We start from the raw sequence: 27499 nt of genomic DNA on the forward strand, positions 1-27499 counted from the left end.
TCTTTCCACAGAGCATGTGGCAACTTCGCTGCCAAATTTTCGTTGCATGCGGAAGACAAGCCTCTCTGTGTGTCTCAGCATTTGATGCCTGAGGTATACACACCCTATTCACGCAACGGTCATTTGTTTTGGACTGTTTTTAATGTCGCATTTTTAATTGCTGCGACTTGCCCTGCTCGTGAAGGGCGGATATTAATCAAAACAACAACAACATACCAGGATAGTGATTGAGGTGGCACCAGCGGGAACGTTGAATCTGTGTGTCACAATTCCACGATCGTTGCTTTCTATTTGGGCATCAGCTGGCGACGAGCCTCCTGCTATCTGGGTTGAGATGTGGACTGGGAGGCGGGGGGCAGGTGCACCATCTGGGAGTGAAATAGTAGCCTGGAATGAAACAGCAACATAAAAAGTTTATGATGACATCCACACCGGGTGCCACCTTTGCTTGCAAATTCTGCCTACCCGGCCCTTCCATATCCTCAAAGCTCATTCCAGCCCACGCAACCCTTAGCGGCTTCTTCCAGCCCCACACAGCTCCTCCGTGGCCCTGCTTTTTTTAAATCTCTGCTGTTGTTTAAAACCACCATTTTAAAACCTGTCTTCGCCTTTGCTCCCCTCCCTGCCCCAACAACATGTAAATCCAGGAGTGCAACACGAGCTTCTTTGTTTTCCTCTTCCCTCCCCAATCGCTTTTTGTGTTTGTGCTGTGTCTTTTGGATTGCAAGCCTGAGGGGCAAAAGACCGTCCTATTACAGTGGTACCTCGGGTTACATACGCTTCAGGTTACAGGAGGAGTCTGGATTTGATATCCCGCTTTATCACTACCCGAAGGAGTCTCAAAGCGGCTAACATTCTCCTTTCCCTTCCTCCCCCACAACAAACACTCTGTGAGGTGAGTGGGGCTGAGAGACTTCAGAGAAGTGTGACTGGCCCAAGGTCACCCAGCAGCTGCATGTGGAGGAGCGGAGATGCGAACCCAGTTCACCAGATTACGAGTCTACCACTCTTAACCACTACACCACACTGGCTCTCCTAACCCAGACTCTGCTATCCCAGAAATAGTACCTCGGGTTAAGAACTTTGCTTCAGGATGAGAACATAAATCGTGCTCCGGCGGTGCGGCAGCAGCAGGAGGCCCCATTAGCTAAAGTGGTGCTTCAGGTTAAGAACAGTTTCAGGTTAAGAACGGACTTCCGGAATGAATTAAGTACGTAACCCGAGGTACCACTGTACTAACTTTTATCAGCCTCTTTGGGAGCCCTAAAATGGATAAAATCTTGGAACAAACCAACAAAACGGGAAATACGTGAGCAGCAGGAGACGCAATATACACACCAGCACTTCAAAGGGTGCCCCGGGCACAAAATTGTGCTTGGTTTTGGATAGGTCGACCGAATATGGAGATTCCACAAATTTCACCGAGGCCAGCTCCTGTTCCTCCAGCTCACCACCTATGAGAATGAAGGGAAAAGACAGTGAAGAAACGGAAACCATTGTGGCCTTCGCTCTCTGAAGGCCCTTCCAGATCTGTGTTTTATTATGGGTTTGTATTCTACAATGTGTTTTTGTCACGTGTCATGTGTTTGCAATCATGGTGGACTGATCCTACTTTATTGGTTGTTCTGCAATGCTCCTTATTATTATTATTATTACAGTTGTACCTTGAAAGTCAAATAGAATCCATTCCGGAAGTCCGTTCAACTTCCAAAACATTCAGAAACCAAAGCATGGCTTCTGATTGGCTGCAGGAAGCTGCTGCAGCCAACCAGAAGCCGCGAAAGCCCTGTCAGATGTTTGGTTTCCAAAAATAGTTCACAAACTGGAACAGTTGCTTCCAGGTTTGCGGCATTCGGAAGCCAAAACATTTGAGAACTAAGCTGTTCAAAAACCAAGGTAAAGGTAAAGGACCCCTGACCATTAGGTCCAGTCATGGCCAACTCTGGGGTTGCGCCACTCATCTCGCTTTATTGGCCGAGGGAGCCGGTGTACAGCTTCCGGGTCATGTGGCCAGCATGACTAAACTGCTTCTGGCGAACCAGAGCAGCACACGGAAACGCCGTTTACCTTCCCACTGGAGCTGTACCTATTTATCTACTTGTGCTGGCGTGCTTTTGAACTGCTAGGTTGGCAGAAGCAGGGACCGAGCAACGGGAGATCACCCCGTTGCGGGGATTCAAACCACCAACCTTTTGATCGGCAAGTCCTAGGCTCTGTGGTTTAACCCATAGCGCCACCTGCCCTTGAAAACTAAGGTACGACTGTATTATTATTATCCTGCCTTTTCCCCAGACCAGGACTCCAGACAACTCACGCTAATTGAAACAACACAGCTAAAATACAAAAGGCTAAGAACATATAAAAGATAATTGCTAAAAAGTAAATAAAATCTAATAAAATTAAAACAATTTTTAAAATAAAAATCTATTAAAAAATAGATAACAAAAACAGCACAACACTATTAAAAGACCTTCCCTTGAAAAAAAACCAGACAGTTCCCAAAGGCCTGTTGGGATAAGAAGGTTTTCATCTGCTGGCCGAAGACAGCAAGGAAGGAGCCAGTCTGGCTTCTTCAGGTAAGGAGTTCCAAAGCATGTGAGGAGCCACTACTGAGAAGGCCGTGTCATGCATCCCCACCAAGCAGGCCTCTGAGGATGGTGGGACCAAGAGAAGGGCCTCCCCTAAAGATCTCAAAACCTGGGTCACCTTATATGAGGTGATATGAAACTACATCTCCCAGAATTATTTGGTGAGGGAAAGCCACGTCTAAAGTGGTTCAAACATGTCCCATTTGCAAACTTACTTGCTTTCTCTATTACAGTGGCTGTGATGTAGAGCATTGTCCCGGCTAGACTCCTCAGCGGACGTCCCAGTTTCTCAGAGAGGAGGCTGGGTTTTAGGATGAGTGAGCCGTGACCATCCGTTACCTGAATACGGAGGGAATTAGGTCAGAGGAGATGGTAGCAGAGTGGGATATAAAATTAGTTGTACCGTGCTGATATTCAAGCAGGGCACATTCAGAGACCTGTGTGGTGTAGTGGTTAGGGTGCTGGCTCAGGACTTGAGAGACCTGGGTTCAAATCCCTGCTCAGCCATAAAGTTCAGGGGTCAGTCTTTGGGTCAGTCACCATCGCCCAGCCTCACGTAGTACCTCAGACGGTCATTGTGAGGATAAAGGATGGGAGGAAAGAACCATGCGTGCCACAAATATAAATGATTATATATTTATATATAAATAGAATTTATTATTATAATATATAAATATTTATATGTTTTATATATAAAGCAAAACAAACCACAATTCCCCTAGGGCCTAGGCCTTAACATAACGAGAGACTAGAATTTCATAGCTGAGTTTGGATTGAGGAGGGTAGAAGAGACCCTAATTTTGTGGGTCAGATGGAGGACCTTAAGTCATAAGGGTATTGGAAGAGGCAAACAGTATTATTATTATTATTATTATTATTATTATTATTATTATTATTACCCCACCCATCTAGCTGGGTTTCCCCAGCCACTCTAGATGGCTCCCAACAGAATATTAAAAACACGATAAAACATCAAACATTGAAAACTTCCCTAAACAGGGCTGCCTTCAGATGTCTTCTAAAAGTCAGATAGTTGTTTATTTCCTTGACATCTGATGGGAGGGTGTTCCACAGGGCGGGCGCCACCACCGAGAAGGCCCTCTGCCTGGTTATTACTTTATTTTAGGCCTGCTTTGCTATATTACAGCAGCGGTGAGGAGTTTGTTTTTTGGCTCACTGGGCCAGATCGTTATCTCATGGCTCATCACCATCATCATCTATTTATTTACATCCTGCCTTTTTCCCTGACAGAGACCACCTACCTATCAATCACCGGACATCATAATAACGCCAGGTGAATGACAGGTTGGGTGGTCCTGCCCATCTGCCAAAACTGGCCCTAATAAAGGAAATAGTGCATTTAAGCATGCACAGAAAACCTTGCCTCGCTACGGAATCCATTCCACACACACTGACAATGCGCGGACATCTGGGAGCAGGGTTAAAAGTCTCCAGGTATCCCACCAGCGCTCCTGATTTTAGGAGCTAAGTGTCAGATGGATCACTAATTACAAGGGGAAACTAGGAGGGCTCGACTCCATAGATGATAAATTATTATTATTATCTCTGGAAAGCCAGCAGGAAGGCCTGTGAGCTGATGAAGGGCAGGGACGTTTCTTACCGTGACTTGTTGCTCCAGTCCCGGGATGTACATTTTGCCCCCATCTTCATCTGTCACTCCGAAACGCACGTAGGCCGTGGCAGTCACTCCCTTCCCGTAAAAAAATCTGTTGGGAGAAGAAACCGGGGACGATTCTAAGGCGAGGAGTTGGGGTGAGCAAGCAGGGTACATTGCCACTGCCTGCATTTAATAGTCACAATGAACCAGGGTGGGCCTAGCTTCTCCTTTCCTCTCCTGTGTGGCTAAGAGGCAGAATTGCAAACGTAAAGAGATTCTTCTGGATCAGGCCAGTGACCCATCTAGTCCAGCCTCCTGTTCTCACAGCGGCCAGCAACCAGGACTCAAAAGCTTCCTTGTCTCCAAGAATGTAGGCATCTTGCCGAGTAGCCACTGGTAGCCCCTTTTTTCTGGTTTCTACTTTTGGCTAATTGCAGCTTCCTGCGTTGTCCAAACCAGAAACTGTGGCTAACTAAAGTGAATTTCAACATGTCTCAGATCATGGTTTGAAGGTGGCTTGGTAGAAATTAACTACAGTGGTGCCTCGCAAGACGAAATTAATCCGTTCCGTGAGGCTCTTCGTATAGCGGTTTATTCGTCTTGCGAAGCAAGCCCATTGACAACTCAGCGGATTAGCGCTATTAGCGGTTTAGCGGCTTTTAGCGGATCAGCTGATAAGCGGCTTAGGGCTTAGGAAAAGGGGGGGGGAAGGGGAAAAACCCCGCAGGAACTTGCAAAACATTTTCCTCTTGCGAAGCAAGCCCATAGGGAAATTCGTTTTGCGAAGCGCCTCCAAAACGGAAAACCCTTTCATCTAGCGGGTTTTCCGTCTTGCGAGGCATTCATCTTGCGGGGCACTACTGTATAGTTAGTGATTTTGTGATTTATATTTTGGTTTTATTCTGTGAACCATCCCCAAGACTTGCGGGTATCGAGTGGCATATAAATTAAATTAACAACATCACAACAACAATCATAAATTTTATTTATACCCCGCCCTCCCCAGCCAAGACCAGGCTCTGGGCGGCTACCTCCAAGTATAAAAACAATTGATTAAAATACAACTTAAAAACAAGATTAAAATACAACATTAAAATGCAGCCTCATTTCAGTAGAAACTCAAATCAAAAACTTTTTGGGGATGAAAGCGTCAAATCTTCACCAAGGCCAATTATCCAGACTGGTCTTATGTGGGCCAGAAAAAAGCCAGGGACAAATATAAAAATAACCAGTTAGTTTTAACCGTAGTTTGTTGTACTTGACGACACAACAAACTATGGTTAACCAAAGGCAAAACAAAAAACTTCCAGACCCTGCCCTCCACCCAGTCAAGTCGCTACACTAATGTGGCTACATTTCTTCACATCATGCTAAACAGTGGTTTAGCGTGACACTGGAAAACTATTTTACTGTAAAATAGTAAATGGGTCTTTAAACCAGAAATGCAAAATTCCTTTGTGTGTGTGTGTGTGTGTGTGTGTGTGTGTGTGTGTGTGTGTGTAAAGATGGACTGTCTGCCCTCTGGTCAAACAGGGGTCTTGTTTGAGGCCTAAAGCAACAACCACACTACACGTTCTTAAACGGTGCTGTTTTTTTGCAATATAATATAGAATATATCCTAGTGTGACCTCTGCTGAACCAAACCAAAGGTCCACTTAGTAGGGGTGTGAACAAACCACATTTGGTTGGGACCTCAATTTGGGGAACATTGAGAAAGGTGTCCCTGAGTAATAAACTTTCCAAATATCAGACAAATCGGTCCAGGGGCTTTTGTGCTAGGCACCTTTAAAGTTTATGTTTAAATGGTGAAGGGTGGCTTATATAATGTTTCAAATTAGTTAATTACAGTATATCAGAAACATCCCAACCCGTAAGAGGAACTTACTTAGCCTGAAGGTCAATACTCAAGTCGGAGTTCTGCTGGGGTGAGGTCAGGATATATTTCCGTTCCGGGACGATCGTCACCTCAAAATGAGGCAGCACTGAGGAGAGAAAGACAGGCTGAAATTCGGTAGGTGGTGCGCTAATCAGCGTTATGGTGCAAATGGCCTGTGCCATGTAAGATCTTCTGGGAAAGCTCTGGCCATGCAGTTGGAAGCAGGGCCTTGTCTGCGATGGCCCCCCCCCGGCTTTATGGAATGGGATTCGCTGCCGAGGTAGGCAGCCTTTTGAAACAGGGTTTTTGGGTTGCCTTCTGCTCCACAGAGAGGTTTCATAGCTCAGTTGGTAGAGCATGAGGCTCTTCGTCTCAGGGTTGCAGGTTGGAGCCACACGGTGGGTGAAAGATTCCTGCACTGCAGAGGGTTGGACTAGATGACCCTCAGGGTCCCTTCCAACTTTACAACTCTATAATTCTATATGTGCTGGCTGTGGCTGATGGGAGCGGCAGAATTTCACATGCGGGTCTCTCCAAGTACCTACTCAGAGATGCTTGGGACTGATTCTGGGAGCTCCCTAGGCTCCTGTATTCTCTCACCTGCCCTTCTTGTGCAGGCAGGTAGAATATTGCATTTTGCAATGTTTGGATGCCCTGTGCACAGTGTTGGAGTGAGGCCTTTGCTAGTCTTTGAGATCCTGGTAAGTGCCTAATCTTAGCCCCCTTAGCTGCCAGCTTTGTAAAGCTGCATTTTTCTGATTCAGACCATTCCCCTCAGCCCATCAGCAGCACTCAGGTTTCTGTTACTTGAGATATGGCACCAAAACACCTGGCAGCCTAATAATTGGGTGGCGCTGTGGGTTAAACCACAGAGCCTAGGGCTTGCCGATCAGAAGGTTGGCGGTTCGAATCCCCGCAACGGGCTGAGCTCCCGTTGCTCAGTCCCTGCTTCTGCCAACCTAGCAGTTCGAATGCACGTCAAAGTAGATAAATAGGTACCACTCCGGTGGGAAGGTAAACGGTGTTTCCATGCGCTGCTCTGGTTCGCCAGAAGTGGCTTAGTCATGCTGGCCACATGACCCGGAAGCTGTACGCCGGCTCCCTCGGCCAATAAAGCGAGATGAGTGCCGCAACCTCAGAGCAACTGAACCTAATGGGGTCCCTTTACCTTTTAAGAATGTACCGCTTCCTCACAAAAAGGGAGGATAGGAGAATCATATTATCAGGTTGTTTCAACAACCGCCCCTGTTGAGCTGTTGCCTGTCACACACAGCTCTCAGAAAGCCCTCTACCTTAGCAGAACATACCGTATTTTTTCACCTCAAACTCAGTGGTCGTGTTGTAACCCGGAGTGGTGGTGAAGTGGGCCGTGATTCGCCAAATGCCAGGCCTAGGAGGAGGGGAAGGCAGAAAGAACAGGAAGAAAACTCAAGCCATGCCATAGTAATGTGAAGAACCAGGGAACTAGTTTTGCATATTGAACAGCAGTTCCCGCCCGCCCCCGCAAAAAGCTGAGTGGCAATGTATATTTATGCAGCAATAAACTTACAAAAGCAGTTTGTAACGCTTCATAGGGGTCTATCACTCAAATTAGAAAAGCAGGTTTTTTTTGTTTTTGTTTTAAATCCTCCCAGATGAGCAGAAGCCCTAAACCAGATCTTTCCACCCTGGCCTAAAAAAACAGTTGCCAACTTCTCTGCCGCTCCATGCTCCTGTGCCTTTAAAGGCTAGGTGTCTCAGTGGGCTGATTCAGCATGAGGCAGCAAGCAACTGTTTGCCTGCCATGAAACGGTTGCATGCAGAAATCCAACAGGTAAAGCTTTCGTCATCATTGTTTCCTCATGAAGCCCGGGCTAAAATCCTGCCCAGCACACTGCTGTTAAAGTACAATATTTATTCCTTCTAGAATAAAAAAGGTTACTTCCTTATTTCAAGGTATTCTGCCCTGTGGAACGCCCTCCCACCAGATGTCAAAGTGAACAACAACTACCAGACTTTTAAAAGATATCTGAAGGCAGCCCTATTTAGGGAAGCTTTTAATGTTTGATGCTTTACTGTATTTTAATATTTTGTTGGGAGCCACCCAGAGTGGCTGGGGAAGCCCAGCCAGGTGGGCGGGGTATAAATAATCAATTATTATTATATTATTATTATAGGTGCTTGGGTCATTAGGAAGAGCTGCTGCTTTGGGGCAGTATTTGGCTCCTGGAATCCCAACAGCGCAAGCGTAAGGAGACAAGGCCAACACCTTCACTGCTCACATACCCTCCAACATTGCTCCGATGAAAATAGGGACGTCTCATTCCATAATAATAATTTTACTATTTATATCCCCACACATCTTACTGGGCTGCCTCAGCCACTCTGGGCAGCTTCCAACATATATAAAAACACAATAAAACATTAAACTTTTTTTTTAAAACTTCCCTATACAGGATTGCCTTCAAACAGCTCGGGAGTCAAATAACTCCATACCCTCAACATTTCTCCAGTGAAAATAGGGACATCCTATCATACCCTCTAGGGATGCGGGTGGCACTGTGGGTTAAACCACAGAGCCTAGGGCTTGCCGATCAGAAGGTCGGCGGTTCAAATCCCTGCGAAGGGGTGAGCTCCCATTGCTCGGTCCCTGCTCCTGCCCACCTAGCAGTTCGAAAGCACGTCAGAGTGCAAGTAGATAAATAGGTCCAGCGGGAAGGTAAACGGCGTTTCTGTGCGCTGTTCTGGTTCACCAGAAGCAGCTTAGTCATGCTGGCCCCATGACCCAGAAGCTGTACACCAGCTCCCTCGGCCAATAAAGCGAGATGAGCGCCGCAACCCCAGAGTCGGTCACGACTAGACCTAATGGTCAGGGGTCCCTTTACCTTTACTTAACCATACCCTCTAACACTTTTCCGGTGAAAATAGAGAAAGCGGCACATTCTGCGATCAAATTAGAAACCTGGGCGGCTTCTCTAAATCAGGGGCATCCCTGGAAAATAGGGGCACTTTTAGGGTCTCCACCCTTGAATTTCTGCCACCTCTCGGATTCACCAGGACTTGATTGACACACCACTGGTTAAACTTACTCAGAGATATCAGGGATTGACAGGTGATCATTTATCACAAACTGGATCGGCATACGCTCGACTTTCCGCACCTGTATACCTCGCGGGTTCTGATGGAGACAGAGAGACAGGAAGACATCCATGTTTTGACAACAGGTTATCATGGCTACATCTGCAATGTACATATAAAGCAGTTCAGAGGTGCTAACTTGAATACAGTGGTACCTCTGGATGCAAACGGGATCCGTTCCGGAGCCTCGTTCACATCCTGAAGCGAACGCAACCCGTGTCTGCACGTGCACAGTTCGCAATTCGCTGCTTCTGCACATGCACGTGACATCATTTTGAGTGTCTGCGCATGCGCAAGCGACGAAACCCAGAAGTAATGCGCTCCGTTACTTCCGGGTTGCCACGGAGCGCAACCCAAAAATGCTTAAGCTGAAGTTACTACTACTAATAATAATAATAAATTTTATTTATATTCCGCCCTCCCCAGCCGAAGCTGGGCTCAGGGCGGCTAACAACATTCAAAATAATCCAACATTCTAAAAACATTCATTATAAAATTAATTAAAATCAAATTGATGGCAACCATTAAGCAAAATTCTGTGCAGATTGCCAGAGGAGGGGGTCATGCTGCGCCCTGACCAAAGGCCCGGTGGAACAGCTCTGTCTTGCAGGCCCTGCGGAAAGATGTCAGGTCCCGCAGGGCTTGTGACAGAGCGTTCCACCAGATTGGAGCCGCGGCCGAGAAAGCCCTGGCTCTAGTTGAGGCCAGCCTAACCTCTCTGTGGCCTGGGATCTTCAGGATGTTTTTATTTGCAGACCGTAAATTTCTCTGTGGGACATACCAGGAGAGGTGGTCCCGTAGGTACGAGGGTCCTAGGCCGTATAGGGCTTTAAAAGTTAAAACCAGCACCTTAAACCTGATCCTGTACTCCACCGGGAGCCAGTGCAGCTGGTATAGTACCGGCTGAATATGATCTCACAACGAAGACCCCATAAGGAGTCTTGCCGCGGCATTCTGCATCCGCTGGAGTTTCTGGGTCAGTCTCAAGGGCAGCCCCACATAGAACGAGTTACAATAATCCAGTCTGGAGGTGACCGTTGCGTGGATCACAGTGGCTAGGTCAGAGCGAGAGAGATAAGGGGCCAACTGCTTAGCTTGGCGGAGATGAAAAAATGCCGCCTTTGTTATAGCTGTAATCTGCGCCTCCATAGAGAGGGAGGTATCGAAGATTACACCCAAACTCTTAACGGACGATGCTGGCACTAATTGCACCCTCAATCCCATATCGCCCCTCAATCCCATATCGCCCCGTCCCAGCCAGAGGACCTCTGTCTTCGAAGGATTTAACTTCAACCGGCTCCCACGTAACCATCCAGCCACAGCTTCCAGACATCTGGTCAGTGTGTCCGGGGCCGAGTCAGGATGGCCCTCCATCAACAGATAGAGTTGGGTGTCATTGGCATACTGATGGCAACCCAGCCCAAAACTCCGGACAAGCTGGGCGAGGGGGCGCATAAAGATGTTAAAAAACATCGGGGAGAGTATCGCACCCTGGGGCACTCCACACACCAAGGAGTAGCGGGATGACAATTCCCCCCCAAGCGCCACCCTCTGTCCCCGACCAGAGAGAAACGAGCGCAGCCATTGAAGGACTGTGCCCTGGATCCCCACGTCGGCAAGGCGGTGGTCCAGGAGTCCGTGATCGACCATGTCGAAGGCTGCTGACAGCTCTAGGAGAATCAGCAGCCCCGACCCGCCTTGATCCAGCTGCCTGCGGAGATCATCTGTTAGGGCGACCAGAGCCGTCTCGGTCCCATGACCAGCGCGGAAGCTGGACTGGAATGGATCCAGAGCCGATGTTTCATCCAGAAACCTACCAACCTACCAACTACAACCCGAGGTATGACTGTAAAATATTGGGGGGGAGCCTCGCCCCAAATAATCAATCACATGATGCTGTGCACAGCCACCCTTTGAATGGCAATGTCCATTAACTTGGGATGCAGGCCCCTCAAATATTTTATTGGGAGGGGTTGAACTGTATTGGCTTCCCCCAAATAATCCTGGGAAGTATAGTATGCCGTGCTATTTTTCTCAAAAAAGAGGTCCCAGGACGCCTCCCTCATCTCTTAGAATGGCAGTGGTTCCCACCTGAGAGGGGCCGGAACTGAGTTCCAGCAAATTCTGGCTGCAAAAAAAGCCCTGGTAGTATGTGTTGCAGAAATTTATGTATAGGTTGGGGGGGGGTTGCCCCTCCAGCAGATATCATGCACATGCAGCCCACTGCCAAAATCAGCACAATCGCTTTTGTGACTTTTGTGATTTGTCCCCACAAAACACTTCATCACAGTTTCTTCCTATCTATTCAAAGTGTCTTTGCTGCACGATACCAAATGTAAGAATTCACTGATAGATGTTATCTATGTACTGACTCACAGGGAAAACTTCAGAAATTCATATAAACATGTGAGCTCAGCTACTCAGTAGCCCCTCTGCCTGAGTGATAATCCCTGGCATCCTGATACCTGAGTGCCAGACAGGTAGCCATTCCAGAAATAACAAACCCAGAGGAAGACAAAAGGATGTGATTAACTTGGCTGGGAAATAGGGAAATGTAAATATCTTTTTTTTTACACTTGATGGGTGTTTGGTGGAGGGCAAGGGGAACCATGGGGCAGGGTCCAGGATGCTCGGATTACTGCCACCAGACCTCCCCTTTCATGATGTAACAGTGATGTATGAGTGATGTAGTTTGGGGGGGTGTAACATGGGGATTGGCAGCTAATAAAAGTTTGGGTGCTCTTTTGTTCGGGGGTTCCATCTTGTTCCACCTTGTGACAGGTGGGAGTCCTGTCACGACAGTCTTCAATAAAGACCAAGCCTACTGGCTGCTGTTTTGCTCTGGTATTCCTGGCTGGTGTCCTTGCTTTCTGTCCAAGGGAGCCCTCAGATTTCTCCGTTAACATATGTTATGGGTGTTGAGGCCGTCTGTTCCCATCGCAACGCTACAGTTCCCAGAGTTCCCTGGTAGCGGGGACTGAGATAAATTCATCCTGGCTACCAATCAAGATGGTGATGTTCTACCTGCACAGTCAAAGGCTTAACAGAATAACAGGAATAACAGAGGCTGGAAGCCACAAGAGGGGACAGTGCTTGTGTCACACTAAAGTCCCGCTCGCAAGTTTCCTGCAGGGATCTGGTCTGCTGTTGTGAGAACAGGATACCAGGCTATGGATTGTTTGATAGGGAGTGTCAATTTCGACTTCCCATGCCTTTGCATTTTGGAACAACGCCCTTAGTTACCTGCACAGTGACAACCACGGATTCGGAAGTTGGCCTCAGTTTGTGATCCAGGACAAAAACTCGGAAATTCACTGGAAACAGAAGAACCAAAAATGGAGTGTGAGGAAGAAGTAGGAAAATAATAATAATAATAATAATAATAATAATAATAATAATAATAATAATAATAATAATGTTTGTACCCACTGATCTTTTACTAGAAAAAGAGGTTCTGGAACTCACCATGAACGCCTCCCTTGTTCTCTTATAATGGCAGTGGTGCCCGCTGAGAGGTGGCGAATTCTGGCTGAAATAAACCCTGTTTGTATCCCACCCATCTGACTGGGGGTGGATCTACACTCATGGTTTAGAATATTAAGGAAGGGTTTTCATAACATCAATGGACACATTACTTCCTACTTTTAATGTTCACAATGCGTCATTAAAATGTGACAACAGAGAGCGCTGCAGAGCAACCAGGAATTGGCAGCAAGGAAACAACATTTTTACAGAGAAAACAAGGTAAGAAACACTTTTGATTTACAAGTATGCCCTGTGACGTTTTAGAATGATATATCTAATAACGTTCGAATAACGTTAAATAGGTCAGTGTAGATCCAGCCTGGGTTGCCCCAGCCACTCTGGGTGGCTTCCAACACATATAAAAGGATAATAAAATATCAAACATTAAATACTTCCCTATACAGCAACACAAGAAGAGTTAGAATGGCACTGCACATGAAACTGCTTAATCCTACTCTAAAGTGTAGTTGATTTTGTATCCCAGTTACATTGATAACTTAAGCGGCTGCCTTTGCAGAGTATTATGTACTGGCTTCGGCCTTGGCGGTTACTTGGCAGCCACATTCCCTGTGTGTGTGTTTGTGTGCTGGTGTAGGAATCCGCAGGGCTTTGCTTACAAAGGCTGAGAAGCAATTGAGCCGGGTTGGGTGTGCAACGCGAGGTGCGGAGCAAACTGGACTTTGCTATTTCACCTTTGGACCCACGTAAATAGACGTTGCCGTGTACGCGAAAAGGACAACATTGAGTCAGGCTATGGGTTTTGGCAAAGGATTCTGCGAGGTGGGTCTTTGTTCCCCAACCCACGTGCCGCAATAGAAGCGGTTCTCTCACAGTGCCGTTTTGGATAAGGCAATAAGGAATCACAAAACTGTAGAAAGGGGGTGTCTGGTGGGGAGGGGGTTGGGCCCAAAGGCAGCCATAGTTGTGCTGGCTGGGGCTGACCTAGGAGTTCAAAACATCTTGAGGGCACCAGGTTGGGAAAGACTGCTCCTCCTCTAAGTACAGAACAGCAGCATAGGCAGTGGGATCCTCGGATGAGCCCAAATGTACACAGCACACTTGGCTGCTGTTCCAAGGCTGCACGGCAGGCTATGAATTTGAAGTAATCTCCCTCAACCATAAGAATCCTGGAACCAGAGCCGTCTTTCCCATAGGGCTTAGTGCTTCGTTGCGCCAGGGCGCCAGCTTCTCAGGGGCACCCTAATGAGCGGAAGAGCTGCGTGGCTTTGCCCCTTTCCCTGCACGCCGGCCAGCTGCGCCATGCCAACTCCCAACGCTGGAGATCATGTCCACCAGCCTGTTTCCCTGCTTGATCGCCGCAACAATGCAGGGGATCAGGGCGGTGGAGAAGGCAGAGGACATTTTCCACTGCCCCCTCCTTTGTTTTGGAGTTGCTGGGGGGCACCAGAGGGATCTTTGCACCATGGCACTGGATAGGCTTAAGACGGTCCTGCCTGGAACCCATAAGAACCCCTAGAATTCCCAGCACCCTTAGCAAACTACGGTTCACAGGCTTTTTGAGGTGGGTGGGGGACAATGTGTTTTAAATATTTGGTATGTATGCAGCCTCGGGCACTCAAAGCACACTCTTAATTGGGCAGCTCAGTTGGCTAGAGCGTGGTGCTGATAACGCCAACGTTGCAGGTTCGATCTCCATATGGGACAGCAGCATATTCCTGCGTTGCACGGGGTGGACTGGATGATCCTCAGGGTCCCTTCCAACTCTATGATCTATGAGCTTTCCCTCAAAGAATTGTGGACGCTGTTGTCTTATCCCTCACAGAGTTACAATTCCCAGCCACCAGTAACAGGCGACAGTGCCTGGAATGAACTTTGAGGGAAAAGATGGGCTTTATAGAGGCTGGAGAAACCCAGCCAGATAGGTGGGGCATAAATAATATATTTAATAATAATAATAATAATAAACGAAGATCATGGCCACTGGGCCCATTACCTCCTGGCAAATAGAAGGGGAAGAAATGGAGGCAGTGAGAGATTTTACTTTCTTGGGCTCCATGATCACTGCAGATGGTGACAGCAGTCATGAAATTAAAAGACGCCTGCTTCTTGGGAGAAAAGCAATGACAAACTTGGACAGCTCTTAAAAAGCAGAGACATCACCTTGACAACAAAGGTCCGTATAGTTAAAGCCATGGTTTTCCGAGTAGTGATGTATGAAAGTGAGAGCTGGACCATAAAGAAGGCTGATCGCCAAAGAATTGATGCTTTTGAATTATGGTGCTGGAGCAGACTCTTGAGAGTCCCATGGACTGCAAGAAGATGAAACCTCTCCATTCTGAAGGAAATCAGCCCTGAGTGCTCACTGGAAGGACAGATCCTGAAGCTGAGGCTCCAATACTTTGGCCACCTCATGAGAAGAGAAGACTCCCTGGAAAAGACCCTGATGTTGGGAAAGATGGAGGGCACAAGGAGAAGGGGACGGCAGAGGATGAGATGGCTGGACAGTGTTCTCGAAGCTACCAGCATGAGTTTGACCAAACTGCGGGAGGCAGTGGAAGACGGGAGTGCCTGGCGTGCTCTGGTCCATGGGGTCATGAAGAGCCAGACACGACTAAACAACAACAATAACAATTATTGTTGTTGTTGTTGATATAGCGTGTGCACAGGCTGAGCTTTTCTTTCAGGTGCTTTGTGGGTCTTTAAGGGCGCATGCCTGCAAATGGAAAACGTCGGCCGAGCAAGGCCAAAATGCTCAAGGCGTTGGACTCACCCTTTTGCCGAGGGGTATAGATTGGCTTGTCGGTCTGCAGAAGCAGGTACCCTTTCCGGGCCGTCCACCGCAGGTTGAGGCTTTGAACTCCGTTCGTGGTCGGAAGCTGAGAGCTGCGGGCCACCAGCTGGATGTAGCCTGTCCGCCGAAGTTGAGTTAAGCCACATTGCCTAAAAAGTTCAGGGGTCACCTGAGAAAACGTGAAAGGGGTGAGACAGTGGAGAGAAGGCCCCGGGAGAGGCAAAAGGTCTTGCTTGTGCAAAACACTCTGCCTCTTGTTGGCTCTGGCTCCCCCTAGTGTTGGCATCCTTGCCTTCCGCCCAATCAGTTTCAATGGGCTCCAGGTAGCTCTAGGAGTTGCCGGTGTTGACGATTGCTTAGAACCAGGAATTGGGGTGGAGTTGGGGGTGGGGGTGGGGGGTTGGAGGAGGAGACGGAGGATACAAAGTCGGAGGAAGAAGAAGAAGGAGAAGATAGAGAATCTAAAAGAAAGAATAACACCAGACTATAAATCAGAAATAAGGATAAAGTGCACTCAGTAATAACCCAAAATGTCTCTTAAGTTTCTTACGTGGAATGTGAATGGTTTTAACGATAAGTCCAAGAGAAATAAATTTGAAAAGATTATAAAGAAAAAAAATTGATGTCATTTGTTGCCAAGAAACACATGTTGCTAAAAAACACAAGCATATTTTAATAAATAAAAGGTTGGGAATAGAATTCATTAACTCAGACTCTAAGAAAAAAAGAGGAGTAGTAATCTACGCGAAAGAGAAACTAGAACCCAAACAAATTTGTAAGGATGAGGAAGGAAGAATCTTAGGAATTCAAATTAACTACCAGGGAGAGAGAATAAATGTGGTAACAGTTTATGCCCCAAACTCAAATAGAATGGAGTTCTTTAAAAAATTGGAGCAACTTTTATTAGATTTAGATAACAATAAACTGGTCCTACTCGGAGATTTAAATGCGGTACCGACACCAGAACTAGATAGAAGTACAAAGAAAAAAAATCTAAATCAAGGGAAACTACCGAAATCGTTCAATGATTTGGAAGAAAACCTGGACTTAATAGACATATGGAGATATAGAAACCCTACAACGAAACAATTCACCCATTTCTCTGAACCACACCAGAGTTGGAGCAGGTTGGATCAGATATGGATCTCGAGAGAATTAATAATAAGAACGGAGAGATGTGAAATTTTACCCAGAATTTTATCGGATCACAGCCCAATAACATTACAATTAAAGTGGAAGACCCAAGGGTTGTACAGATGGAGAATGAATGATTACTTATTCGAAAAAGAAGAAGTGATCGAAAAAGCAAAAACCACCATAAAAGACTATTTTGACTTAAATATCAACAAAGGGACTGGAATAGACACAGTATGGGATGCCAGCAAGGCTGTGTTAAGAGGTCTTCTGATACAACAAAATTCTCAAAGAAAAAAGGCTAAGGAAAAAAAGAAGAAGAATTAATCCTTCAACTGAAAGAATGCGAAAAAAATATGATAAAAAACCCAAAAGATTATGGCCATAAGCAACAACATAAAATGCTCCAAACCCAATACTCAATATTAATAAGCCAAGAGGTCGAATGGGGAATAAAGCTAATGAAACAAAAGTTATTTGAATCGGCAAATAAAATTGGAAAGCTCCTGGCGTGGCAACTGAGAAAAAGAAGAAAACTTAGCACCATAAATAAAATAAAAGTAGAAGAACAAGTTCTGGAAGACCCTAATGAAATAAAAAAGAACTTCCTTAAATTATATGAGAACCTATATAAAAGAGAAGAAGAAGACTTAACGAGCATTATAAAATACCTAGAAGAAAACAGTCCCAAAAAAATAACAGAAGAAGAAAGAACCGCCTTAAATAAGCCTATAAAAATAGAGGAGATTCGAGAGGCAATCAAGAGGATGAAACTGGGGAAAGCCCCAGGACCAGATGGGTTATCTGCCAAGTATTACAAGGTCCTAGAGGAATACATAACACCAGTACTATGTGATGTAATAAACGAGATATTAAGAGGAGGAAAAATGCCAGCATCCTGGAAAGAAGCTTATATCACGTTGATCCCGAAACCAGATTCAGACAAACTTAACATTAAAAATTATAGACCGATTTCACTACTGAACAATGATTATAAAATATTTGCAGATATTATGGCACATAGACTTAAAAAGTGTTTAATTAACCTTATTCATATTGATCAGGCCGGCTTCCTCCCCAATAGACAAATAAAAGACAACATTAGACACACAATAGACATCATCGAATATCTAGAATGTCATAATGAAATTCCTGCCGCCTTAATGTTCGTTGATGCCGAGAAGGCCTTCGATAATGTTTCCTGGGGCTTCCTAATAAAATGTCTGGAAAAAACAGGGATAGAGGGCACATTCCTAGAAGGAGTTAGAGCAATTTATACACAACAAAGAGCTAGATTAATTATAAATAACAACCTGACAGAGCAGTTTGAAATAGCAAAAGGTACTTGACAGGGGTGCCCTCTATCACCGCTACTGTTTATCACGGTTTTAGAGACAATCACAAATAAGATAAGGATAACCCCAGAGATTCGTGGCATAAAAATTGGAACGAAAGAATATAAACTGAAGACATATGCAGATGATCTTATGTTGTCATTGGAAGAACCAAAAGAGAGCGTCGGCAAAGTTTTAAAATTACTAGAAGAATTTGGAAAATTATCGGGATTTAAATTGAACAGAGCAAAAACTAAAATAATTACTAAAAATATGAAAGAAGATATAAAAAACGAGCTTGAAAGACAAACTGGAATTCAAATAACTAAAAAAGTAAAATACCTTGGAATCTGGATAACTATGAAAAATATAAATTTGATTGAAAATAATTACCAGAAAACATGGAAAGAAATAATGAAGGACTTGGATACATGGAACAGAATACATCTCTCGTGGCTGGGTAGAATGGCGGCGATCAAAATGAGCTTACTACCTAAACTACTCTTCTTATTCCAGAACATACCAATAATTAGGGGAACTTCAATATTTAAAGAATGGCAGAGATTATTTTCCAAATTTATTTGGCAGGGAAAAAGACCCAGAATCAAATTCAAATTGCTCACAGACCAAAGAGATAGGGGTGGTCTTGCGATTCCAAATTTGAGGTTATATTATGAGGCCGCATGCCTTTGTTGGGTAAAAGACTGGATAAAATAAAAATTTGTTAGACCTAGAGGGGTTTAACCTAAGATTTGGTTGGCATGCTTACCTATGGCGAGACAAGGGAAGGGTTCATAAAGGTTTTTCTAACCATATTTTTAGAGGGCCATTGCTGGAAGTGTGGGAAAGGAATAAAAAATTGCTGGAGCAGAAAACACCATGGTGGTTATCACCAATTGATATTTTAACAATTAAAAAATCAAACATTGAGGGGGAAAGATGGACATATGAGGATCTACTAACCAAAACAGAATCCGGGTGGAGGATTAGACCATACGAAGAAATAAAAAATAAGTTGACTAGCTGGATCCAATATCACCAAATTAATTCAATGTGGACAGAAGATAAAAAGATTGGAATAAGTGAGAAGAAATCTAGATTCCAGATTGAAATAATAGAAAGTAAAACAAAATTATTATCAAAAATGTACAACCAGTTGCTAGAGTGGGACACCAAGGATGAGGAAGTAAAGGAGGTGATGGTGAAGTGGGCGGTAGATCTAGGGCATAATATAGAGTTTGATAAATGGAAGGCATTATGGTGTACAGATGGTACATAACGCCGATAAAATTGCATAAAATCTATAGAACGGGCGATAAACTGTGTTGGAAATGTAAGAACAAGGAGGGCGAATTTATTCATATGTGGTGGACGTGCGAGATTCTCAAAAAATTATGGGAATCTATCTATAATGAACTAAAAAAAATTCTTAAATATACGTTCGTTAAAAAACCTGAAGACTTCCTGCTGGGGATAATTGGTAAGGATATCAAAGAAGAAGATAGAACCTTTTTTCAATATGCAACAGCGGCCGCTAGAACCCTCATAGCACAGTACTGGAAAACATCAAAAACCCCAACACTAAAGGAGTGGCAATTTAAATTATCCGATTATTTGGAATTGGCAAAATTGACACAGAAAATAAGAAATCAAAAAAGTACAAAATTTAGCAATGAATGGGATAAATTTAGGACATATATGGAAATAGAGACAAGGGGGAAATCAAAATGTTAATCAGAAATATATATGTATTTATAAAAATCACAGTAGGCATGAGATAACGCCTACCACGTATTTTTTTTTACTTTGGAATAGATACAGCAGATAGATAATTAAGGTAACATTATCCGAAATCGAGATAAAGGGAAGTCGATCAATGTTGTTGTAGAATTAATGTAAGTCGAATTGTTTATGTTGTATGTATTTTATGTTTTTCTTTTTTCTTTTCTTGTTTGTTCTACTTATTTTTGTCTTTTGTATGTTTGTGAAATACACTTATGCAAAATTTAATAATAAAAAAAGAAAAAGAAAAAGAAAAATGGCATTCAGTTCTGACAGAAAATAAGACAGCTGTTTTTTAAATGACATAAAACAGAACTTTAAAGGTGCCATGCATGAAAAGCCCTGGGTGAACTATCTGTCTATGATTTGGCAGGCTTCATCCACTCTGAATGGCCTCCTCTGTTTACAAATTTCATTCACTTCTGTGAAAAGGGGTTATAACCATTAAAAAAAAAAAAGAACCAGGAATTATCTCCCAAGGGCAGCAGCATCTCCTACCTTCAAGGTCACTTTCTGAATATCAGGCCCGACCCGGAAGGGCACCTCGTGGGAACATGTTATCCTGGTTTTCTCATTCTGGAAATAAACGGTGCCTGACAGCCCGTCCGGAGGGGCGTCTTCTACCTGAAGGGCGATCGACACCTCCACCCCCACCGTCACCACGCTGGGCGCTACCATCAGCAACCTGCAAAGTGGGCAGAGATATAGTAACAGAGTTGGACCCACTATTTCCTTCCTGCAGCCATTCTTCATGCGGCTCTGAAAATGCCAAACACTTTTGCAAGCTGCGACAGGCAAGAAAAGGCTCTTAAGGGAGGGAGGAACAAACCAGATCATATACAGGTGCATACTTTTGGCATGCATTATTATTTTTTCTTTTTCAATATTATTATTTTTAAAACAAAATATTTAACAGAATGTAACAGCAAAAACCTCTAAGCTGCTTGGCCACTGTGAGAACAGGATGCTGGACCAGGTGGGTCATTGGCCTGATCCTGCAGATTCTTCATATGCTCATTTATATATTATATGGCATAGACTGTGAATGTGAATGACAGCCTGGGCAGGCAAGCGCATGAGTGGCAGAGGGAAGCAAGTTTTATCTCTGTGTGTGTGTGTGTGTGTGTGTGTGTGTGTGTGAGAGAGAGAGAGAGAGAGAGAGAGAGAGAGAGAGAGAGAGAGGGGAAGGAAGGAAGGAAAGAAGGAAGGAAGGAGAAAGGGTATGTATGCTAAGACTGCCATATGTCCTGATTTTCCAGGACATGTCCTGGAATTCGCCTCCGAAAATGGCGTCTTGGATTCTTTTTCAGAAATCGGGCAAATGTCCTAGAAAACCAGCAACGGGGGTTAAATCGTGCCAAAAATTCCTTTTAAAAGCTTCAAAAGTCAAAAATTATTGTACCTTCAACTAAAAAAAAAAAGCTAAACAACTTTGGTTCCACTTAAAAAACAACAACAACCAAAAGGACCTCAACAACTTCGGGCACAAAAAAATAACTAAACAACTCTGTCCTGATTTTCACTTTTTGAGATACAACAACCCTAATGTATGCATGTGTGTCTGGGAGGGAGGGATGCGTGTTCTTCTTCTGTGTGCTTATGGAAAGCGTAATGCTGGTGGTCAACAAGAGAGGTTTAAAGACTGTCTCAAGGCAAATCTTAAAAAATGTAGTATAAACCCTGACAACTGGGAAACACTGGCCTGTGAGTGCTCCAATTGGAGAACAGCCTTTACCAAAGGTGTCAAGGGCTTTGAAAACACTCGAACTCAGGACGCAAGGGAGATACATGCTAAGAGGAAGGCACGCTTGGCAAATCCACACTGTGATCAACTCCTGCCCGGAAACCAATGTCCCTACTGTGAAAGGACGTGCGGATCCAGAATTGGCCTCCACAGTTACTTACCGACTCATTGTTAAAACCGTGTTTATGGAAGACAATCTTACTTGACTACAAGTGATTGCCAAAGTAGAAGAAGAAATGTATGTGTGTGTTTGCGAAAGAGAGATACAGATCTCCGTGTCCCTATTTTCCAGGGAAAGTCCTGGATTTACAGAAGCTGTCCCGGTTTCTGATTTGACCCTGAAATGTCCCAGTTTTTCTTTGGACAATCCTACTTTCATCAAATAAATGTTGGGAGGGTATGGTAGGACGCCACTATTTTCACTGGAGAAATGTTGGAAGGTATGGAGTTGTGTGACCCACCCACCCCAAGCCAAGGAGATACAACCTTTAGAAGACATCTGAAGGCAGCCCTGCAGAGGGAAGTATTTTAATGCTTAATGTTTGATCGGCGCCCAATATCATCAAATAGGATGTCCCTATTTTCATTGGAGAAATGTTTGAGGGCATGGAGACATAGAAGCCAACTTTTAGGGGCCTTCAGCCCCCACAATAAAATATTTAGGGGGCTGAGTCCCCACAAAGTTAATGGGTATTCCCATTTAAATAATGTGGGTGCAATGTGTCATGTGATTGATAACACGGAGCGGGCCTTACCTGGGCCCCCACATTATTTTATTCAAGTTTGCACCCCTGTATGGAGATAAAACCTTAAGGAGAAGGACTGCGGCAAAAGTGGGTTTCTTGTGTGGAGTAAGAAAGTAGAGTCGGCCAAGTTCGTTGTAGAAGGAAAATTCACGATAGAAGTGGGTAGGAAGGTGGAGTGTATCAGAAACAGAGTGCTTACTCCCAGGAAATTGAGCATAGGGCTCCGACTCGGCTCCCCCCAGTTCTGTTTGTGTCCGAGCTTCTGGCCCAACCCCGTTCCTTCCCTGATAAATAATCAAAACGCAAGCAACAAAAAAGATTTCGGAGCAGGAACAAATTTCCACTCTTTCGCAATATTGATATTGGCAGCCTTCCGCAGAGTGTTGTTTCCTTAACGCCATCTAGATATAACGAGTTGGGGAATTCCCGAGTTGAGCAAACTATCACTTTTAAAAGAAAACACTTCAAATAATAAAAGTGTGTGTGTGTGTGTGTGTAAACAGCACTGTTTTTTTGCTGGTTCTGCAAAAGAAAAAGAAAAAAGGCACATACCAATCTGCAGAAACCGATGCTTTATAAACCACAAGAAGTCAGGTTCCCCCTTTTTAACAGGATGCATTGCTCTACAGCAACAGAGCTTATTAATCCACTCTAATGGTGCAGACCTAAGGTTGATGTTCAGTGTGGATAGCTCAGCTGGTTAGTGCGTGGTTCTGATAATGCCAGGCTTGCAGGTTCGATCCCCGTACGAGACAGCTGCATTTTCCTGCATTGCAGGGGGTTGGACTAGATGATCCTCACGGTAGCCCAAATCATAGCTGTCATCTTTTCCCTTTTCTTGTGAGAAATCCTATTTGGAATAAAAGCATTTCCCTTAAAAAAAGGGAAACACTGACAGCTATGGCCCAAATCTCAGTTGTACAGGTGTAGGTATATATCTCAATTTTAACTCATGAGCTATGGCTGCAATCTGCTCCAATTGTATATTTTATCTTTATGAACGCTGTTTTTATTGTGTTATGTTATGTGAGCTGGTCTTTGAACGTAATAAATTATCTATCTATCTATCTATCTATCTATCTATCTATGATCCTTAGAGTCCCTTCTGACTCTACAATTCTATGATTCCAAGTGCTACTCAGAGTGCACCCATTACTAAAAGTCACCTTCATGAATTTCGATGTGTTTACTCTGAGTAGCACTAACACTGAATACCACCCTGAATGTCCCAGCATGGGCTTGGATCTTTCCCACAAAATCTGACACTCTGGAGGCACCCAAAAATAATTTAGCTAAGCTATAACTTTTCCCACGGTTACTTGAGATAAAATCCCATTGAATTTAGTGGGGCTTCCTTCTGAGTAAAATGCCCAAGATTGCACTCCATAGCCCTCGGAGTTACAGACTATCGTGAAATAAATCTGATCACAAAAATTGACAACAACATATTGATCAAAGTAAGCAATATTTGACAAGTTTGGAGGGGAAACAAATTACTTTCTACATTCGAGAGCAGCCGATGCTTAGATAACACTATTATATGACATTTTCCCCACCTCCCTTTAAGTTCAGCATATTTTACATAAAACCTTATTTGCTGCATAAAAATTGCATCAAATTATATCATGCATAAAATAGTGCATTATCACAAAACCAAATCCTTCATAATCAATCCATTTTAAAGAAGAAGAGCCAGCTGCTTAATCACCCGCAATGCATACGGATTAATATTTATTTCCTGCAATTGTAACAACTTGTCTTTCTCCACTGAGGACCAATAACATGCCAATAGCAGCCCAATTGGTCGGGTAAGGGAGCATAGAATTGCAGCCTAAGACATGGTTAAAATAACTGAAACATGCAAACAGCCGAATTACTGAGAGCATGCAGATGCCTTTGAAGAGAGCAAGCATTGTCACTTTTCCTGTGCCTTTGACACCTGGGCAACAGGCAAAACTTCAACAGGTAACTGTTAGTGAAGCAAGGATGCAACACACCCCACCCCACCCTTCACCTGTTGAACTTCTGTTTGCCAGGTCGTTCTTAAAGCCCATGCAGAAAAACAGAAGCTATTCTTGAGACAGGAGTCAGAAAGGGGAGTGGGGACTGGCAAAGCCACGTCCCTGCCCAACATATTCACCTTGGAGCGCCATGGCTCAGAGTCACCAGAGCCCCGAAGCATGTCAGCCAGAGAGGCACCCTCTTCCCAGATGCCATCTCTGGGCTGTAACCGCGCAGAGTGGACAGTTCTGCTGCTCTGCCTGAGGCTGCAAGGGGATGTTGCAATTCAGTCTCCGGGCTGGACAGAAGAGGCGGGGTCAGAGGGGGAGTGATGTGCAGCTGCTGTGATCACCATTCATGGCCCAAAGCCCTGCCCTCAAGCGGGTTAAGACAAGGTATTTTGCAAACAAGTCCAGGGAAAAGGAAAACTTAAGAGGGATAGATAGGGACACCTAGGGATGCAGAGCACAGAAATTCAATTCCCTTCACGTTTTATTGTTTATAATCTTTTTTGTTCAGTTTTACACCACACATATGAATTCAAACACTAGTCATAATGATTAACATTTAGGCTTTGCTGAATCCTTAGGCTTCCCTCCACCATAGCTGTCAACCTTTTCCTTTTCTTGCGAGGAATCCTATTCAGAATAAAGGAATTTCTCTTAAAAAACGGGACAGCTATGCCCTCCACCCTTCCAAGGTTTCCATCTTCAAACTTTTTCAACTGCATCATATATTTTCTCTATTTTTCTTAAAATAATCAATTTTTACCTCACTTTTTAGCACATTACAAGCGTTACTCGAATCCTGCCAGTGTTTTTAGTTGTTTACAGTGTTCTCTTAGGTCAGTTGTAATTTCCCCCCATTCCTTATTCAAGTTTCTCTCTTCCTGGTTTCTGATTTTCCCAGTCATTTTCGCCATTTCAACGCAGTCCATCACGTTCATCAGCCATTGTTCTCTGGTCGGGACTTTATCTTCTTTCCATCTCTGGGCCAGTGGTATCCGCGCTGCTGCCATCGCATACATAAATAATAGTCTCCGTTCATGTTTTGAGGCAAATCTACCTCATGGCACTTTCCAAAAGGGTATCGCAAACACAGCCATCCTTCGAAATTGGCGCCCATCCGAATTTTGCAATTTGGGTCTCCAGCCAAGTAACAGGTACAAAAAAGGCAGGTGTCTGAGAATACATAGTCTAGTACAGTGGTTCCCAGTTAGGGGTCCATAGAACACACCCAGGGGGTCCACGGCCCCATCTCTTCCCCCCGGGTTGCCATACGTCCGGAAAAACCTGAATATGCCCATTTGGGCGGATTTTTATATCTCAAAAGGAAATCTCTGGGTTGGGGGTGGGGGGCAAAAAGCACGGCAGTCTCTGTCATGTCTTCTATTCTCCAAATGGACACAGACCCTGTGTGTATGCCTGGGGCCACATGGGCTCTTTCCACCATTCGGCAGAGAGAGGGGCAGGCTCAGTGGCGGGGGAACCCTCTCCGGCACCCGGGGCAGCACAGCCTGTACGGACTGCGCATGGGCGGCATACCGCGCATGCACACTCCATGTGGAATGCTGCAGATGCGCAGTCCATACGGGCTGCCGTTTGCATGGCGACTGTACAGGCTGCCGCACATGCAGCAGTCCGTACAGATGGCATGCGTACAGACGGCCATCTTGTCACCCCTCCCAGAGTGGCACCCGGGGCTCCCTGCCCCCTCCGCCCCCCCTTCCTACGCCACTGGGCAGGCTCCCAACTTCTGTAACAATATCATACTGAAATGCATATTAGGGAAAAGAGAAATATTAGGAGGAAACTATCCTCAGGGTCCCTTCCAGCTCTATGAGTCTATGATTATTATTTCATTTTATAGTAAATTTATGAGTGGGTAGTATGCATTTAGGTACTGAGCTAGCAGCTCATCTTTACCAATAATGCACTAATACAGTGGTACCTCGGGTTACATACACTTCAGGTTACAGACGCTTCAGGTTACAGACTCTGTTAACCCAGAAATAGTGCTTCAGGATGAGAACAGAAATCACGTGGCGGCAGGAGGAGGCCCCATTAGCTAAATTGGTGCTTCAGGTTAAGAACAGTTTCAGGTTAAGAACAGACCTCCGGAACGAATTAAGTACTTAACCCGAGGTACCACTGTACAGAATATCACATTCAAGGCACAAAATTGTTTTTACAACCCCCTCGCTTGATAAATGCACAGGCAAGGTATAACAACAACAACAACAACAACAACAACAATGTGGCTGGTAGCCATTTTGGCCCAGCCAGATTTGGAAAGCCACAGGTTCCTTCTCCCTGCGCTAAGGGTAAATAAAACCCTGTTTGCGGGGGGGTGGGGGTGGAGAGAGAAGTGCTGCTCTGTCCTCGTATTCTCTCAGAAAGCCCACCCCGCACCCCCCGGCTCGCACACTCAAAAACTAGACATTGCCCTGGGGATTTCTGGTTGCTTCCCTTCCTCTTCGCATCCTCCCACTGCTGGGAACTGGACCCACGTGATTTACGAGAAATCCACTTGCCTGTATAAACAGAAAGTTGCTCCTGGTTGGAAAGCAGGGAAAGTTCTGCCCTTGAGAGAGTGAGTGTGTGGGAATGAGGCAGGATTCTGCGAGGCCTTGGCTAAGCCTATTAAAAAAAAGTTCATGTGGGGCCAATCATCATAATCAGGTTCATGTCTTTTGGGGGGTTGACTAGCTAATCAGGTGAGCGGAGAATGAATGAGTCCTTCCCCCTCCCTCCCTCGTTAATTAGTGGCTCATTAAGCGTGCAGTTGGAGATGATATTAATTAGCGCTGATTGGGAGCGAGGAGTGGAACCCCCTAATAAATTCCCTCCCCCTTCCTGTCTCCCTCTCCCTCTCTGGTTTTAATTAAGCAAAACAGCCTTGTAATTAGGGGACTAATTAGTGGAAGAAAAATGAGCCAGCATGTCTTAGAATCCGATTGCTGAGCTGTTGAGGTCGTCCCGTCTGTCACTTTCCCCTTCCGTTTTCCTAGCCGCCCCTCGCTCACATTGCAGCCTCGCATTCGCCCTTGCAACTTATGGGAAACAGGTACCAGGTGTTTGTTTGTGGGTGTGTGAGAAAGAGAATAAAGGTGTTTCTGACCATGTGCAGAAGGTGTTTGCCTCGCTGTTGTGTCAGCCACGCTCCCCAGCCCTGCAAAGGAGGCACGGCTTCCAGGAGGCTGTGGGAACTGAGATGAGAGTAGGTTTATACACAACAGAGAAAGACGTCGCCTAATAAATACCCAGGCCATTGGTTCCCCTA

The 27499-nt window shown here is 45.0% G+C and overlaps 1 protein-coding gene across 3 annotated transcripts in view; it reads right to left on the minus strand.

Annotated features, from left to right (window-relative positions):
• LOC310836684 (complement C4-A-like) overlaps nucleotides 1-24593 on the minus strand; it is a 73423-nt gene extending 48830 nt beyond the window's left edge. For 2 of the 3 annotated variants that reach the window (XR_014560178.1, XM_083722371.1), the window contains exons 1-11: nucleotides 24357-24593; nucleotides 20225-20411; nucleotides 15456-15645; nucleotides 12443-12513; nucleotides 9151-9239; nucleotides 7390-7472; nucleotides 6092-6188; nucleotides 4210-4315; nucleotides 2804-2927; nucleotides 1339-1454; nucleotides 217-387 (exon numbers count right to left, since the gene is read on the minus strand). Coding sequence is in view for 2 of the 3 variants with exons in the window: in XM_083722371.1 (XP_083578497.1) it covers nucleotides 217-387; nucleotides 1339-1454; nucleotides 2804-2927; nucleotides 4210-4315; nucleotides 6092-6188; nucleotides 7390-7472; nucleotides 9151-9239; nucleotides 12443-12513; nucleotides 15456-15645; nucleotides 20225-20411; nucleotides 24357-24433 (1311 nt within the window). In the remaining variant the exon portion in view is untranslated. Of the gene's footprint in view, nucleotides 1-216; nucleotides 388-1338; nucleotides 1455-2803; nucleotides 2928-4209; nucleotides 4316-6091; nucleotides 6189-7389; nucleotides 8591-8952; nucleotides 9240-12442; nucleotides 12514-15455; nucleotides 15646-20224; nucleotides 20412-24356 lie in introns of all 3 variants that reach the window. The other variant, XM_083722372.1, reaches the window with a different exon arrangement.
• Nucleotides 24594-27499: the final 2906 nt, after the last annotated feature.

The sequence above is a fragment of the Podarcis gaigeae genome (genome assembly GCF_964106915.1).
Source record: "Podarcis gaigeae genome assembly, chromosome: 2".
Lineage (NCBI taxonomy): Eukaryota > Metazoa > Chordata > Lepidosauria > Squamata > Lacertidae > Podarcis > Podarcis gaigeae.